At 36.6% G+C, this 17,791-nt stretch overlaps 2 protein-coding genes across 3 annotated transcripts; both read right to left on the bottom strand.

Annotated features, from left to right (window-relative positions):
• Nucleotides 1-706: 706 nt before the first annotated feature.
• On the bottom strand, nt 707-6,328 carry LOC128528724 (uncharacterized). Of its 2 annotated transcripts, none has more exons than XM_053501799.1 (7): nt 6,208-6,328; nt 5,599-5,730; nt 3,863-4,141; nt 3,489-3,773; nt 1,775-2,050; nt 1,393-1,674; nt 707-1,029 (listed from the first exon to the last, which is right to left on the bottom strand). In XM_053501799.1, the coding sequence occupies exons 2-7, from the start codon at nt 5,693-5,695 to the stop codon at nt 800-802; spliced, it is 1,449 nt and encodes a 482-aa protein (XP_053357774.1). In that variant the 5' UTR covers nt 5,696-5,730; nt 6,208-6,328; the 3' UTR covers nt 707-799. The 2 variants fall into 2 exon arrangements, with proteins under 2 accessions (XP_053357774.1, XP_053357775.1); XM_053501800.1 differs by lacking the exon at nt 6,208-6,328 and adding an exon at nt 5,828-5,941.
• A 3,009-nt stretch (nt 6,329-9,337) lies between these two features.
• On the bottom strand, nt 9,338-11,998 carry LOC128528739 (uncharacterized). The gene is made up of 3 exons (XM_053501819.1): nt 11,478-11,998; nt 10,250-10,337; nt 9,338-10,112 (listed from the first exon to the last, which is right to left on the bottom strand). The coding sequence occupies exons 1-3, from the start codon at nt 11,652-11,654 to the stop codon at nt 9,748-9,750; spliced, it is 630 nt and encodes a 209-aa protein (XP_053357794.1). The 5' UTR covers nt 11,655-11,998; the 3' UTR covers nt 9,338-9,747.
• Nucleotides 11,999-17,791: the final 5,793 nt, after the last annotated feature.

Consider the following 17,791-nt stretch of genomic DNA (forward strand, 5'->3'; position numbering starts at 1 on the left):
ATGAACCTTTTGGTGAAACTATTGGCTGGGAAGTCTCGACACCTATATGAGGGTTTACTTGGCCATCACTAGTTGTAATAACTGCAAAACAAACAATTAATTTTGTTCATTTACCTCATGTAAACATTTATGTCTCATTCATTGATACTTCCTGGTTTATCAATCAGCTAGGTCAAATTAAGCGCAACACTCCCCTACAGTCCTGTAGCTCTCCCAGTTTCTTTGCAATCTGTTCTGTATAGGTTCTCTTTTGCATGTGCTTTGACTTTTGAATGTTTTTTCAGTATTTTTCTTATTGCATGTTGGTTGACTTTTTTGTTTAGGGTTTTGACGTGTTTAACTTTTTGCACCTGCTTTGACTTCGTAGGTGTTTTAGGATTTGCAGCACGTTTCTGTAATGTTTGTGCTTTCACCTTTGTATGGTATGTGCTTTGTCCCTATCGGCCACTGTAGGGAACATTAACTCCAATTTATGTTGCGATTATGTTCCTATCACAGAATTTCCCAAGTCAAATCATGTAAAATTTATTTAAAGCACATTTAAAACAATATTTTTTTTAAGTTGATCATAGTTCTGAACCGCATTAAAAAAAAAACAATAAGAGTTTTATTCCACACATTCTGCCAAATATACATTCACTGTAGGAGTAGTCAGACAAAAAAAATCTAAGCACAGTACAACAAAAGTAAAGCATTCACTAAAGTGCAATTTTGATATTTTGACTTTTATTTTTTCACTTTGAATATTTTATATTTATATTTTAAATCATTCATTTAAAATCATGTGCTGTGTTGTGTACTATTGTGCTACCGGAGTGCTGCGTGCAGAAACTTCTGATTTTCTGGAGGGTTGACCTGAAGTTGGAAGAAGTGCATTTTCATTTTCATACTTCACTGTACGTCCAGTAGTGTTGTTGTTGGTGGTTTTGGATTTAGTGCATTTTTTCTTTATTCTATCCCCATAGCAGCAGAAAACTATAAGTGGTATAAAAAGCAACAGCAGCAAAGCCAACAGAGGATTCCGTTCATCTGTATAGAGGGAAAGAGAAGAGTGGGAAAGCACTTTTAGTTAGACAGCAGCAAAAAAAAAAAAAGATGATTATTGATAAACTACTACTTTTATGCATTTGGATTTATAACAGTTACAAACAAAATATTAAAAATTTTACTATAAAACACAAAGTATTAAATAAAATATGACAAAGCTGGCTGTAATTAGAAAAAATGTCACAATCAGTACCCTAAAATTGATTATTTTCCATTAACAGAGGAGAAATGGACAAAAAGGTATGTTTTTTACTCGACTTAATTCATTTGATGGCAGGCAAATATTCATACATTTCTAAACATTCTAAATTCTGGCATAGAAATGTTTTAGTTGCGAGAACTTACAGATAAAGTTTGGTGTAATGACCTTGACCATACGATCTTCACGATCAAAAAGTGTGTAGTTGCCCATATCAGTCACATCAACGTTGAGCACCTGGATATCGCTGTTAGTCACCTGGATCCGTTCTGAAAAGTGATTTAAGTTGCCCACGGGTGAGCCGTGTTCCACCAGAGTGATGTTTAAGTCTTGGTTGGTGAAATGTAGTGTAACGTCATCTTTTGCAAGGCCATCCAGAAAAATGCTGAGAGTCTTACCAACTACACAATCCTGAATATGGTTTGCACCTTTTAAGATAAACACAAAAGCTAGTATTAAAGTTCATACAAAACAAACAAATAATAAAAAATGTAAATAAAAATGTACAAAGCATAGGAAGTCACTTACAGACAACATCCAGTTTATAAATAGAAGACTCTTTGTTCTTGTAGTTCCACCGTGTGTAGGTTCCTTCATCATCAAATGTTACAGGACGAATTATATAATCCCTTTCATAACCTGATCCTTTAACATATTTCTTTGTGTTCAGTTCACAGCTGGGCCAGAGAACAGATTGCACTTTATTCACTGAGCTAAACTCCAGCTTCTTAAACCAAATTGGTAGATTTATACTCAACTCCTCTCCATGCTTCAGTTTCAATTGGGTGGTCTGAAGTGCACAGCCTAAAAAGAGGGGAAACATATATATAACATATACAACCTATATATAAACAAATGTTTAAAGTTAAAAATTTAAGAAATGAAGCCTTAGTATGTACAGTATGTAAAAAGACGTGTCATTTTAGGCTTCTTTGCATTTAGGTGCAATATAAGAACAGCAACATCCATCCATCCATCCATCATTCATCCATCCATCCATCCATCTATCTATCTATCTATCTATCTATCTATCTATCTATCTATCTATCTATCTATCTATCTATCTATCCATCCATCCATCCATCTTCGGTGCTAATCTTTACAATGAGATCCCCAGTTTATAAAACAATTTAACTTATTGCTTCATACAGTCTTTAAAACTTATCAGTATGGCAACAACTATATAGAATACATTAACAATAAGTCATGGAAAGGATCAGGACACAGTGGACTGTTTCTTCTGATGCCCATACTCTTTAGTTAAACGCATGGCAAAATCACATGAATTATTTTTTCAATAGATTTCCCAGCCAAATGCTTATTCCAAGGTTTTCTGTTTGTCACTGGTCTATACATTTCCTTGACAGAAAGACTTATTATGAACATTACTTTATTAAGTGACCACAGTAAGCATCACAACTCCATGTTTATTATGACAAACTAGTTTACTTCTGATCTAAAAAAAAAATCGGTCACCATGTTTTTTAAACCATATTTTCCAATTTCAACAGAATTTTAATTAATATTTCTTTATTGTTAGTTTATATTATATCTTACTTACTAAGCTTTATATTTGAGGTACAATTATATAGTATATGTATAATTATGACTTGGTCTCTAAGACAATATTTAATATTCCTACAAATTCATTTACTGATGTCTTAACATTTTCATTAATGTTAGAATTATTTTATACATAAAGGAGTTATTTCTACTCTCTTCCTCATAGATCTGATATTAACATGTTAAATCTTCCCTGCTGCTATCTTCCTGTCTCCTCTTGCATCTGCTCTTTAAGGTGTGAACGCTCCCACGCTCACCTTCCCATTCTCTCTTTATGTCTCTCTCCCCCTCTCTTTCTCTCTCCCCCTTTGTCTCCTTCTCCCTCTTCCCCTAACTCGAGCCAACATCTTGTGATCTGTCTCTGGACGGACACCTCTTTATCTTCCTCTCCTTTGATTTTTCATGATCTCACCAGGACATTTACAATGGTTCATGTTCTTTGTAGTAATATAAGTCTATGGCACAGGCGTTTGGTCAAACATATATAAACCACATCTTTTGCTGTTAATAAACAAAGACATTTCTGACAGACAACTTGTTTGTGTGTGTTTGACTGGATCTCTCCTGGCGCCAGAAAAGCTTACCGAAGCACAGCGGACAGACCGAGCAACTCGCCTCTCCTACTACGCAACTTTAGAAAAACTTTGCAATTAATATAGTAAGAACTTCAGCAACTTACCACCCATGTTCAGAGTCAGGATCATGACTGTATTATTTTCACGGTCACTGAGTGTATATGTCCCCACATCTGAACCATCAACAATAAAAACTTGGATGTTTTTGGTAGTTACTTGTATTCGTCCCCAATACCCAGGTGTTTGGTTGTACATAGGCAAGCCATGCTTCACCAGAGTGTGGTTGAAATCTTTGCTGGAGAACTGTAGTGTAACATCATTCTTCAAAAGGCCGTCCAGGGAAATGCTAAGATTCTTGTCAGGCATACAACCCTGGATGAGTCTTTTAGCTTTGAAAACAATAAAACTAAAAAAGTTACACAAAGATCCTGATAGAGGGAAAATAAATGTAAGGAGTGAATACAAGAGAAAAACTTACAGGTAACCTTCACTAAATGGACTGTTGTTACTTTGTCCCAGAAGTCCCACTCTGTGTAGTTTCCCTGGTCATTAAATGTGACAGAGTTAATTATGAAGCGTTTTTCTTCTCCTGATTTTACCACTTCTCCCCTTTTGGCTTGGTTACGTCCGGACCAAATAATAATGGACTGCAGACTATTTGTCGATGTAAACTCTAATTTCTCTGTCACACTTGACAACATGATGCCAAGTTGCTGGCCATATGTCACTTCTAGATGATTGAGTGTACTAAGAGGCTCTAGGAACACAGAAAATAAACAATAATAGAACTTGTATTGCAGATATAATGATGCTTATCACTCCTTAAATGGAAAATCCACCCTGAATGACTTGGATATTAATCTTTATAAATAACTTTATATCTCATCAACTCACTCATCGCTTATACCAATTTATTCTGTGCACAGGGTCTGAGGGGGACTGGAGACTATTCCAGGAGTCTTAGAGCATAAGATGGGGTGTCAGTTCATCGCAGAGCATACACATACACACTCATTTAATTCCATTCAATTCAATTCAATTCAATTTTATTTGTATAGCGTTTTTAACAATTAACATTGTTGCAAAGCAGCTTTACACAATCAAGAGAATTATTTAAGTTTGTTTAAAATCGAATTGTGTGCAAATCAAAATGATAAGATTGTCGAGGACAATGGTGACAATATCAAGGAAAAACTCCCTGTGATGTCAGTAGGAAGAAACTTGGAGAGACCTAACAGGGAACCAATCCTCAATTGGGTGATAAGATTTACACACTAGGGGCAATTTGGGAACACCAGTTAACCTAATCTGCAGGTCTTTTGAGCGTGGGAGGAAACTGGAGGATCTGAGGGAAACCCACCAAGCACAGAGAGAATATGCCAACTCCACGCACACAGACCTGAGGTGGGAATCAAACCCAGCCCCTGGAGGTGCAAGGCGATAGTGCTAACCACTAAGCAACTGTGCCCCTTACCTTCATACCTAAAGTTTTTATTTATCTTTTCTGCCACCAAAGATTCCTTTTGTGATGTAATTCCATGTTTAAGTTAATATTTTCAAATGTCTTTCTTCAATATGTTCATCTATTTTTGTTTTCTGACAGGTTCCCACATTACCCATAAATCCTTCGTCATCTATGCCAAAAGCAACTGATGCAGCAGCACTTTAATCTTTTAGTCTGTACAGCTAACAGCTAACTTAGCTCTGTATTTCGCATAAACAGACCAGGTTTACTTTCACACCAGTACCACCATCACACTTAGCTATGTGTCCGGCATGATTCAGTGCAACTGTGTTACACAGCTACATAGAAGTCTGGAACCTTAAGTCCAGCATTTGCTGTCTTCACTACTGTACTTCTACTCCGGATTTCCTATCAATATGATATTGAAAATGTTGGGAAAATGAACTTGTATTAACTTGCTTTTTACTTTTTTTGGGGTGGAGCAGTTAAAAGTAAAAGTTAATCACTAAGCACATATTATATATTCATATTCTTAATATACTTCCTTTAATTAAAAATTGGAACAATGTCTGAATATGTGTTTTTTACATGCACTTATTAAAGACAAAAACAAGTAGTACTACTTTTTGTAAGATTAAGAGGTAAACCTGTAGAGTTGTTTACATAACTTGTACTTATACTACACTATGACTGATGCATTCTTTCAGAGGAATTCTTGTGAATCTGTGTGAATGAAAAAAAAATCTTACCATTTAGGAAATGAGCAGTCATAAAATTACTAGCTAAAAGCAGTATCCAAACCTCCCACATGTTCATTGGAAAACCTATTTCACCATGAGAAAGCATGTACCAGTATGAGGTTGAGCTTTTCGTGCCCAAACCTGAAAGACAAAAGACAGCCCGAAGCATTTTACACAGCAAGCTCACTGGTATAAAATAATAATAATCATATCGCCATGTAAACATTTTTATGGTGACCTTTTTTATGATACGCCTTTACACACCAGCTAGCAAAATTTAAGTTTTAGTAAAGTTCTAAAGTTGCTTTGTAAAAAGGAAAAATATGTTACATTTCTGGTACATTGAATACTAATGAGGACATGCAGGTAAAAAAGCATTTACATAATGTGTAGCTCAACTGAAAATAGTCCACACCCACATGCAATATGCAAATGGAACTTTTTTTTTTAAACAGCAAAAACTTTCAGGTAAGCTGTAGTCTAAAGCAAATGCGAACTATATCATTAAGACTGGTTGCCATCTGATCGCAACAACCTCCGATAGTTCACTGTTTGCACCACTGCTCTAACAAGACATGCAGTATAATTTGTACATGAACTCTTAAAATTTTTACTTACTTGGGATTTCGTCCTTCTAGTGTAGAAGCAGGAAATGTGTTTCGTTTCTCACTAAGACATCTGTGATGTGTAAATTGATGGCTCCTGACAAGAAAAAATTCCAAAGTACTAAGGCTGTCATGCACAGACCTGTCTACTTTTGCTGGAAGACTTATCAAACCGGCTAAATAGGACGTAACGTGCCAATGTGTAATCAAGGCAGAGATACACCCTGGGTGGGGTATGGCACATACACGTACACACTTTGTGTTTGGATTTGTGTTTGCCAGCAACACTTGACGCAGTACATAGAACAGACTGGCAGAGAGTCTTTATGACCTACAGTAATAATAAATAATGATTTTTTACTTATCTATCAGACACTTAATAAGTCGGACACCCTAATACATTTGTTTCACTATTAACTATACAAATCATTATGCATAATTTAGCAACATTCTAGAATAGAAAACAAATAAAACATTCCCCAAAAACTCTTTCTTGAAAAAATCTGGGCAAAGACTTTGATACAAAATATCAACATAATAAGGATGTCTTTTAATGTAGCCTACATCATTTGAAATTACATAGAACTGATAATGTCACCTCAGTGAAAGTTAACCAAAATTCCTCCACTGTGATGTAAAAGACTGATAAAGTCATAAAGGAAATACTTCAGGTTATTGTTACTAAAGGTCGATCTACCTGTTATTGAATCATGGGATACTTAGAATTGCTCACTTTTTTTCTTTATGGCTGCATTTTTGTTAAATAAACAACAGTTATATGGATGTTTATCTGAGGTTGTATTAACCTAATAATGAGACCTGGTATGAGCAAATGATTTTTAAGATATTCTTCCACAAATACACACAGAATTAAAAGAGGATCTTTTGTCCATTTTTCCTCTTTCTTCTTACCACTTTTTCCTGAACTGGTCAACTTTGATCATTTAATATCTATTTTTTGACTTGTCGAGCATCAGAACAGTACAAATCCCTTCAACTTGATCAACTAAGAGTCAAAACTAAAAGAATTCACCTTGGTGTGTGTGTGTGTGTGGACTGGTTTTATATTATTTTGAACAATTTCACACAACCCAAAAACAAATGCAAAAATTAGCCTGTGAAACTATATAGTATAATATTTATTGACAGTATTTAGGAATAAATTAACTGTGGTTTATTAAAGACTAAATTTTAGTGTGATTTCTTTAAATTGCATTGCGTTGCCCTGGATGCCTGCCCATGGTACCCATGTGTATAGTCAGGTCTGATATTGCCTTTCCACATGGACCAAGGTGCTCACCTTTGACACAGTTCCCAAGAAGGACAATGCTGGAGCTCCCCCTTGTGCTTTATGTAGAAAGCTAAAGTGATACTGTACATGTGATGCTTATTTGAAATGGGTGTCTTTTGAAATGACTTTTTTTTTTTAACCTATGAATCCATGTGGGATAGTCATATTCATGACACAGCCTTTGCCATATCACACAGCTTTGTCAGCCACCCCAACAACGGACTGTTTACTCTGTTGCGGTCTGGGAAGCGATTCCGCTCCCTGAAGGCCAACACAGAGAGACTGAGGAGGAGTTTCTTCCCGCAGGCGATAAGGTCTCTCAACCACAACCACACCACTATGCAGAACTAACACAATCTTTTCATAATTGATCAATCAATCAATCTTTTTACATCCATGGACACTATGGACAATTACACGCTCACCTTCCTTCATATCTACACTACATGTTGTACGTTTACATCCTGGACCATTGCACAAAGACACTTTAATAACTTTGCACACCTACCTTCACAACTACACTACATGTTTTTACGTTTACATCCTGGACCAGTGCACAAAGACACTTTAATAACCTTTGCACAAAGACACTTTGTTCTATGCATATTTGCACACCCAGTACAGTATATTTCAATTTGTACAGTATATTTCTATTTTTATGTACATCATATTTCTATTTTTAGTTCTATTTTTCCTAGCATATTTCTATTTTTGGTTCTATTTTTCCTAGTTTAATTTAATTTTTCTATTTAATTTTTCTATCGTATTTCTTTTATTCATATTTATTTCTTATTGTAAACTTTAATTCTCTTTAAGGGTCAATGGCAGTCGTATAAGCATTTCACTACATTTCGTACTGTGTATGACTGTGTATGTGACAAATAAAATTTGAATTTGAGGAAGGCATGAAGTGGCCTCAATCAACTTCTGTATTCTGTGCCTCTCTTCTCTTCTACCAGGGTCCACTCTGTGACCTTGATTTACAAATAAAAAGCAAAATTTACTTTTATCTAAAAAGAGGAATTTGGCCCACTGAACAACAATCCAGATCCTTTGGGTACTTCGGGTTATATTCACTGCCATTTTATTTGTCATGTCATTCCTGAGATAGATCTTCCCGCACAATAAGTCATTGTACTTGTCTTTTAAAGTCAGTTTTGCTTATCTTAATATTCATGTAACATTTTTTCCAGACACAAACCCTTGATATAAAACAGTAAACTGTATTTGTTGATGAAATACAGCATATTTATATAAGGTCCGAATCCAAGGTCTAAGATTTGAATCTAAACCAACTGCTGAAGTGCAAATGATCTGAATTATGCTGTAAAAAAAAAAAAAAAGCTGAATCAAATCCTGCAAAGAATGTATATTATGTATAAACTTACTACAATACAGTGGAACCTTGGATTATGAATTACTTTGTCTGCAAGCATTTTGAAAGACAAGCAAAATTTTAAAATAATTTTTAACTTGATTAAAGGTCTTGACATTCAAATAGTACATATGCACTTTATCTACTGAGCATCATGTGATCACAACTGACAGTTGTGGTTCTTCTCTCTCTCGCGCACGCTGCAGGATTGTGGGTAATCGCTGGACCTTTGAAAGATAATAACTTCACTATACTAATTTTAGTCAGAGTGACTTTGGAGTGTGTTTTTGCATGGACTGAGGGTTATGGAGTTTGGCTCCATTTACTTGGACTCACATTCCGGTTGACAAACTTCATGGTCGGTATGCAGGAAAGCTTATAAATTGCAGTACCTATGGTAATGTACTTGTATGCGCTCCCTTTAAGGAGCTCAAGTGAATTTGTAAACCAATGAATATGAACTTTTATAAAATAATTCAAGTTTAATTTTACAATCGTCCATCTGTTTATGCAGTGTTTTGGAAGAATAAAATAAAATGTCTGAACGTTTAAAAAATTTACATAAATATATATAAATATATTTAAACCACAACCAATCAAAGAGTGTCTAAACATAAGAAACAGGATAAACTTTTGCCCAATAATAAAAAGTCCCCACGTCCAATTGTCCATCTTGTAAAATCCATGTCTGTCATAATCATTACTAGAGCAGCTTCATATGTTTTTGTTATTTCACTGCTCCATCATGTCTGTCGCTCACTGTATGGAGAAACACATCTTTGGACATGCACACATCCACTCAGCCAACACAGATTCAAAATCACTGTTCCTTGGATAGAAGGCCCAGGTTAACACAAGCTGCATAATTTCTTTAAATTCAAGGTCTCTCATTCTTCTTTTATTTTCCTCTCCATCTCCCTTAGCTGTTTCTCCAGCGCCTTGACTTTTTGCTCCAAGTGGGTAGTGGCATCTCCTCTCCAAAATGAAGGTCCAACTCCCAGCAGGATGCAAGCAAAAACCAGGCCTGCTAGTCTCATCGCTGTGGTTTCGGCACTGGCTTCACCATCACTCACAATCAGCCCGAATGCAGCAATGGCAAAGACAACTTTTAGTAGAAACAAGGTTCGTCTAAAAACACCAGACAGCAAACAAACTGCCAAGGACAGCAGCCAGTATGCAAGCACAGCCAGCAAAGCCCACTGAGCCACGAAGACCACACCTTCAGGGGTAAAGCGTTTTTCAGGCATCTTGACTGGACAAAAAAAAAAAAAAAGATAAAATCTCTTAGCTTTTTATGTTTATAATTAACACGTGAAAGTTTTGCAAAATTAGGTTAATGATTTCTTATTGATACTAACAGAAATAATACAAATTTGATGGTAAACTCACAATCAAGAAGATCTTCGATGTATGCCGCAACTACATTTAGAGCATGAGCTGTGGCCTGTGATGTCACTTTTACAGCATCTCCCATGGTCTGTTTAAAGCATCAGACAATCCAAGACAATATTACATACAGAACACTCTGGCTCTCAAATATGCCCCGATATCATTAGATTTAGACTTGAGTATAATAAGAAAACAACTAAGCCAAACAACTTGCAAGCAAGTTCAGTTATCTGCAAATTGATTTTAAATAAGTATATTCTGAAATTATACAAGTTATGCCATTGCCATTTAATATATTGGTCAGATAATTTCCCTGAATTGAAAACTCAATAAAAAATGTTCATTAAAAAAAAAAAAAAAAAGCCAGAATATGAACCTAAGACACTCTTTCTACACAATAGTTTAATTTGACTGAAATGGTCTGTCTCAAAAATAGAGAAAACTTTATTAGGTACATCACCTTATACATATATACACATGAGCACTTTTGACAGTTAAACCTACCATAGATACTCACTATCCGATGTATTATGAACGCCTATACTTTCATGCAATCTTATAATTAGTCAAGGAAATAATAACCCAAATTATCACAGTTTACGGACATGGTGAGCAGAAAAGCACTCCAAATGTTCAGATGGGCTAAAACAAAATTGCGAGAAAAAAACAATCTAAGGCTACAGTGAACACAGACTCACTCAAACTGGGAACTGATGAATTGAAAAAGACAAGGTGAGGCTTATCATATATTCAATTGTCCAGTTTAAGTGAACTTGTGCCCATCATATAATTCTGGATATATCTTGTTTTTGGTACATTTATTCTCAGCACATGCTCTAGAGTGAAATTCTAGAGCTTAATTTCTAGACCTTTAAGATGAACCAACAATTAAAACTGGGAGTAAGGAAGTCATTGTTTAAAATGCCCAAGGTTTCCATTGTACCAATGTCTGTTACACCAAACGTCCACTGCCATGTTCATGTCGCTGTCTCATTAAAAAAATATCTGGACTGCAATAACTTGCTATACTAAGAGACGGGTTGCAATCAGTAAGTATGAACCTGGCGGGTGTCCTTCACTATATAATATGAATGCACACAATACAGGGGGCTATTAATATAAATATGAACTGAGACTCGAGTGAAACCTAGTTTTACACGTCGTAAGATATGATCGTGAGCGCTAATGAGACTGGACAGAGGAACAGAGAAACATTTGGCCTTCTTACCTTTAGTAGTGTGTCGACTGTTTTTTTACCTAACAGGGAAACCAGATAGGAGTGAGCATCATCAGCCAAGCTCCTAACAGCGGAGTACATGGTCGAGGCGGTTTCTGACACAGCACACACCTGCTCACAATTCAGTGTGAACAAAATCAACACCACTGTGACCAAAACCTTCGCCATTTACAGCCGAAACTTCTCGCACAGTTAACAAGGCTTAGAGTGTGTTTTCCGTTCTGTAATTAACAGCCTTAGTATATTTCCTGTAACTTCTAATAACTATCTAACATTCTCGTGGACAAAACCGGAAGTAATACAGTCGGCAATCGAGGAAACCGGAACTCCACAAGGCTCGGAAAAGTGAAGCGCCACAACGTTTGCTGAGTGTGGAAATGCGACCAGACATCTGTACTTCATTAAAACGAGTCACATTTAAAACACGGCAACACCGAGAATAAAATCTAACTTTGAGCCATGAACCCTATTGGTATGCGCGTATTATGCCGTCCAAGGCAGAATCCCAAACTGCTCCCTACCGCCCTACATAAGTGCACTACGTCAGGAATTAGGCCATCTACAGTGACTAGTACACTTTATCTGCAATGTGGAGCAGTTTGGGATCTGGCCTTTGGATGTACGGAATAAGTGGATGCAACACTACCACCTATTTGCTACTGGATTATATATATAAATTATTTTTCCCAATAACAGAGATTATTGCAGAGGCATTTTATTTAATTCATGCTGTTTTTATTTCAAAATGTCATTTTTTTAAAGTCGGGTTTTTATTTCAAAATCCCGTTTGTCACGATGGCCTATTTATTTTATAATGCGACTTTTCAGCAGAATGAGTCGTTCTGTCAATCAAGAGCGATAGGGCGGAGCCAGCTGTGTGATTGGTTGCTCCTTTATTCAAACGTAAGTAACAGCGCATGAAGTATCGAGCTAGGTCTAATGGTGCAATGCGTATTATATGCAGTAGGTGGCAGTACAGTGTCTATTGATAAATTATCTATCTATATCTGATCTGCTAAAATGAGCAGAACACACCAGTCCGCCACCTTCCGTGACTTTTGACTTAGCACACAACTTACTAGTATAAAAATATACCGCAATACAGAAATAAATGCTTTTTATGTATATTATTTAAAGTATTACTGAACATACACTGCTGTTCAAAAGTTTGGGTTCACTTTCTAACTCCATGATCGTTCCTGATTTTTATTTCTTTCTACATTGTAAAGGAATGCTAAAGGCGTCCAAAAAATGCATTAATCTCCTTTGAACAGTTAATAGTGAGATTTGTCTGAAACTTATGCTTTGTAAAGACTTCATAACGCCTCTAATCTGAGGTGCTGTTAATTGGTAATTTTTCAGGCTGATAACTCTAAATGAACTTCTCGTCTGCGGCAGGTCTCGCCATGGTCTTCATGAGAGCCAGTTTCATTATGGTGCTTGACGGATTTTGCAAATGCACTTGACAATACTGTTCTTGCAAGACCTATTATAGAAAGGCTGACCTCTGTGTCTTAAAATAACAACAAACTGTTGTTTTTCTCGTTGTTACATAATTACCTAATTCCATGTGTTATTTTATAGTTTTGAAATTCCCAGTATTGATGTAGAATGTGGAAAATAAATCACTAAACAAAAACAAAGAAATTTGCAAGTGACCCCAAACTTTTGAACAGTAGTGTATATTGGGTCATATTTGTAAAACAAAGGAAAGAACATTAAGACAAACAACATATACTGTAAAACTATAAAGACAATATTTTAGCAGGTCAGGGAGGATCATCTTGATGCAGTAAGTGTAAGATACACCACTCAGTGTAAGCTGCAAGTGCAGCAGGTCAGTGATGATGACCAACACCTTAATCCTGATCTACCAGAGTGAAAATGATGCCAATCAAACTGAACAGGTAATCTGAAATAAAATCTGTAGCAGCATCAGCTCATGCTAGTAATTATTATTGTATTCAATATTATTTAAAAATAATATTTTCTCAGCCTTATTTTGAATTAATATTGTCTACAACATTAATTAAAATGAGTTAGTTTACTAGCCCAAACTAATGCTGACTGATTTTATTCCAGTTTATCTGTTCAGTTGATTTTTACAGAAGGGGAGAGGTGTTGGTCATCATCACTGACCCTGAGGCTGCTGGATCCAGACTCGCTGTCCCTGACCGTAATGTTAGAGCTGTCAGAGCCTGTGGAACAGTAATTTCCCCTCACGCCAAAGGCATAATCTGTTAATTTGAAGAATTTTGCAGAATCTGCTTTTAAAGCTTTTTCTTCTTGTCGCATAAATTTTCAGCTCCACCTTTTCTTCTTTTTTTATTTTTCAATTTTCATCCATGGCAAATATTTATTCTTTGTTGTATCGAGAAATGATCCATATCTCTTCATCTGTAAATTAAAAGTGAATGGGGGTGTGGTTTCAGAACACGTATGGAATAGGATTACAATATATTCACATGCACACAAACTGTGCCGCTTTGGGCCGGATAGCCGGGAAAAAAAGTTCGCTATTGCTGAACGCTATTGTTGGCTCAGAGCCAACAATAGCGTTCAGCACAAACCTTTATCAGCCTTATTCAGCGTCACAAAGTTATAATACAAAACATATAGTAAAAGTAAAGAAAAGGGTAAAACAATAGAGCGTTTCGGTGGGGAGCAGCACAGCCGAGCTCCTGCTCTGTTCTCTCCTCCTCATGCACACACTTCCTCAGTGGACACGAGCACCAACTCATAAAGGGCAACATACTGTACATACATAATGTGATATACAGCATAGTGGTGGCCAGGGGCGGACTGGCCATCGGGAGCACCGGGACATTTCCCGGTGGCCTGACGGTCCTTCTGGCCTGCCGGCTGCCGCTGTGCAGACGATCAGCCTGGCATGTGATAGGCTGGTGTATAACTACGAATTAATTGACGGATCTCTCAATCTACGAATCAGGCAATGGAAAGGGAGGGGAAGATTAGAAGATCAGGAGGGAAAATTACACTCCCACATCACATGACCCAACGTCAGCGACGCACTGCCTAATATCTGGCCATATTCAGAGACAGGGTATATCTGACTAAATCGTTAAAAAAATGGAGCGTAAACGCAAAGGAGGAGCAGAGAGTCAGCGTAAAAAAAAAAAAGCCCTGGCCGCAGACGCAGCAAGCTGCTGCAAAATCCCAGCCGTGTTCGCCAGTAAGGGAACAGGTCGGTCAAGATTACATCTACATTATATTTATAATAATTTGGCAGACGAACACTTTCATCCAAATCACTTACGTAAATCATCACAATCGATAAAACTAAACCAACAAACGAGCAACAATATGTAAGTGCTGCTGTGCTGTGTCAAGTCTCGTTTCGTCTGAAAAGGTGACGAAGGAAGCAGCAGTAGCACTAGTGCTGTAAATGCTCCTGCTGTTGAGCTAGAGGTGGTGGACAGTTCAGCGTGTGAGTCAGAGCAGGGACCTTCAGGTAAAGTTAAAGATAAGCAAAACTAAACATGCAGGCAGCAGGCTATACTTTTTAAACAACATGTGCTTTTTTATGATTTATAAGATCAGTAGTAGGACTGTGATTTTGGGGACATACAACTGATGGCTGCACAATTATAAGTACAGATTATTGAACACGCTTATTTCATATTGCAGAGCAACTACATGTGCAGAGTGAGAGAGAGAAGGATTCAGGGAAAGATTAAGGAGACAGTGAAAGCCTTTATATCTCTTTTGATTATTTTGCCTGTCCACAGTCTAAGGATTAAGATTTTTTTTAAGTATCACCCAATTCAAACGCCTACTGGTGTACTAGTAGTGCTAATTACTTACTGTTTACTCTTACTGGTCTGTTCCACATAATGCCATAATTGAGTAAACATTGTTATCTGTTACTTACGCTGTTATAGGATTTGTTAAGTTTATTTGTGTTTGTGTTTCTGATGCATTTGATATACTAGAAAATACATAAAATGTAAATATTTAACTGAAAATACATAAAATGTAAATATTTAATTGTAAATGTGTCTCTTATTATCTCTTTTAAAAAGCCAATTTTCTATTTGTCATTGGTTTGGTAGTATAAATGGTGTATTCCTAGTGAGTATTTAAGGGCTATTTTTTTATTCATTTATATTGCATCTGGTAGTCTACCTGTTACAATAATAGGGTTAGCCTACAAGTTTATCAGTCCAGTAGATTACATGAATAGGGTGGTGGTGACTGCAGCAGCAGAGGTGGCCTGGGAGTGGAGTCAAATTCCCGGCCTGAATTATTGTCCCAGTCCGCCACTGGTGGTGGCCGTTACAAAACATACGCACTTTATCGGCGGCGTCCGTACGATTAACGCACTCATCTATCTGCGTAAAAAAGAGATGCAATATTATAGTTTCCGTCATTTTTAAAATAAATTTACGTACTGACTGGGCCGGCCACATTGAGCAGCGGTCCACCGAGAGAACGCCCGGTACTCCAGACAGCCAGCCCGCCACTGACTAGCACGTTTTTGCTAGCTTTAGCGGTGGTCCGCGGAGCAGGTATCCAGGGAAACTAATCGATGATAAAGGATCAGCCAATAGGCGCGCAGGTCCAACCCACTGGTGCTGATTGACAGAACGACTCATTCTGCTGAAAAGTCGCATTATGAAATAAATAGGCCATCGTGAAAAACGGGATTTTGAAATAAAAACTGACTTTAAAAATAATGACATTTTGAAATAAAAACAGCATGAATTAAATAAAATGCCTCTGCAATAATCTCTGTTATTGGGAAAAATAATTTGCAGAGTGCAATATATTTAACAATAATAAGCTTTTTTTTTTTTTTTTCAAAATATGTTCCATTATTTCACAATATCATGCTCATATTACATGTATGTGTCTTATTTATGCATAGTTATTAATTTCATCATGTCCTATTTATTTATTTAATTTTGAACACTTTGGAGTTCCATACTTGAGCGTGTTAAGACCTACAAAAAGCCATCGCCGCCCGGGTGCACCGTACAACTTCACACAATATGACGTAATAGGGCTGATGTCAGTTTGAGCCCTAAATATTTGCCATGTCAACTTTGTGTTTGTGTGTACATGTGTGAGTGAGAGATGAGTGTGTGAGTGTTAACATTTGTGATGTGTGTGTTTGTGCGTGCGTGTGTGTAAGAGAGATGTAAGTGTGTGTGTGAGAGAGTGTTAACATTTATGATGTGTTCGTGTGTAGAATAGGCCGCAGATGCTGGAAAAAAGCAGCATCACACTGAACGTGATCTCACTAAATGTATTACTCAATATAATGTCACTTTATATAATGCCACACAGAAAGTATTTAACCCCTTTCGGTGTAGGTTTAAGGCATCATCATGGCTGACCTGTTTGAGATATAAAAAATTCCTCTACAATTTTGCACCCTGTCTTTAGATCATATAGGCCCAGTTTGTTGATGCATGATTTATTTTTTATTTTGAAGATTATGGCTTACAGCTAGTGAAACCCCAAATGCATTTTTTTCCGAAAATTTGAATATTGTGAAAAAGAGACTCATAGTGTCAACCGTTCATCACCTAATGTAGAGGTATCTTCGAGGCATCTTACCCGGGCTAAGAAAAAAACAGACTGGACTGTTGCTTGAAAAGTAAATTTTCCATTTATTTGAGAAATCACACACTCACTCAGAATGTTTTTCTGACCACCAATTATATAAAGTATGTCCTCGAGAATGAGAGCGAGTTTGTTTCCTCTCTCCACACTGCACACAGTACACTCTGTTTAATGAAGAACTTGTAGAACACCTGCATTTCATGCTTGTTGTGATATATTAGTTGGCCTCTTATCTTAATAACTCTTGTCATGAGTAGTTTGTTGTTCTTAGTGACACTTGATACAATTGCTTGTCTTTTAGAAAACATTCATGCTTCTATTACTGAGATGCTGTAAGGCCTATACGATATAGAGTAATAGGAATTTTCTCTGCATGTTTATAGATCATAAAGCATCATATAAAAGCTTCAAGTATAATTCGCCATACCAGAATATAAAAAAATATGAGAAAGTAGGCTCAGACGTATAACGAGATAAAAATTAAAATTGTTTTCTTCTCATTATTATCATAATATACTTTAAAGTGCCCCTAATATGCCATTTTAAAGGTTGCTAATATTGCCTAATGAGTCTCTTAAAACAGGTTTACATGTATGCAAGGTCAAGAAACACTTTGGTTTTCTCCAAAAATAGATTTAATTTTACCCTATTTCTAAATGATTCATAAACGACTCATGTGAAGCAGTTCGAAATTCAGTCTGTCTAAACCCCTCCTT

The sequence above is a fragment of the Clarias gariepinus genome, chromosome 8 (assembly GCF_024256425.1).
Source record: "Clarias gariepinus isolate MV-2021 ecotype Netherlands chromosome 8, CGAR_prim_01v2, whole genome shotgun sequence".
Taxonomy (NCBI): Eukaryota; Metazoa; Chordata; class Actinopteri; order Siluriformes; family Clariidae; genus Clarias; species Clarias gariepinus.

Excerpts from the sequence above, each read along its gene's own strand:
- LOC128528739 (XM_053501819.1), bottom strand. The coding sequence starts at position 11,654 with ATGGCGAAGGTTTTGGTCACAGTGGTGTTGATTTTGTTCACACTGAAT. Across the intron at positions 10,338-11,477 it reads CAGTCGACACACTACTAAAG|ACCATGGGAGATGCTGTAAA; the intron begins GTAAGAAGGCCA and ends TGCTTTAAACAG. Across the intron at positions 10,113-10,249 it reads CATCGAAGATCTTCTTGATT|TCAAGATGCCTGAAAAACGC; the intron begins GTGAGTTTACCA and ends TTTTTTGTCCAG.
- LOC128528724 (XM_053501799.1), bottom strand. The coding sequence starts at position 5,695 with ATGCTTTCTCATGGTGAAATAGGTTTTCCAATGAACATGTGGGAGGTT. Across the intron at positions 4,142-5,598 it reads GACTGCTCATTTCCTAAATG|AGCCTCTTAGTACACTCAAT; the intron begins GTAAGATTTTTT and ends CTGTGTTCCTAG. Across the intron at positions 1,030-1,392 it reads CATTACACCAAACTTTATCT|ATGAACGGAATCCTCTGTTG; the intron begins GTAAGTTCTCGC and ends CCCTCTATACAG.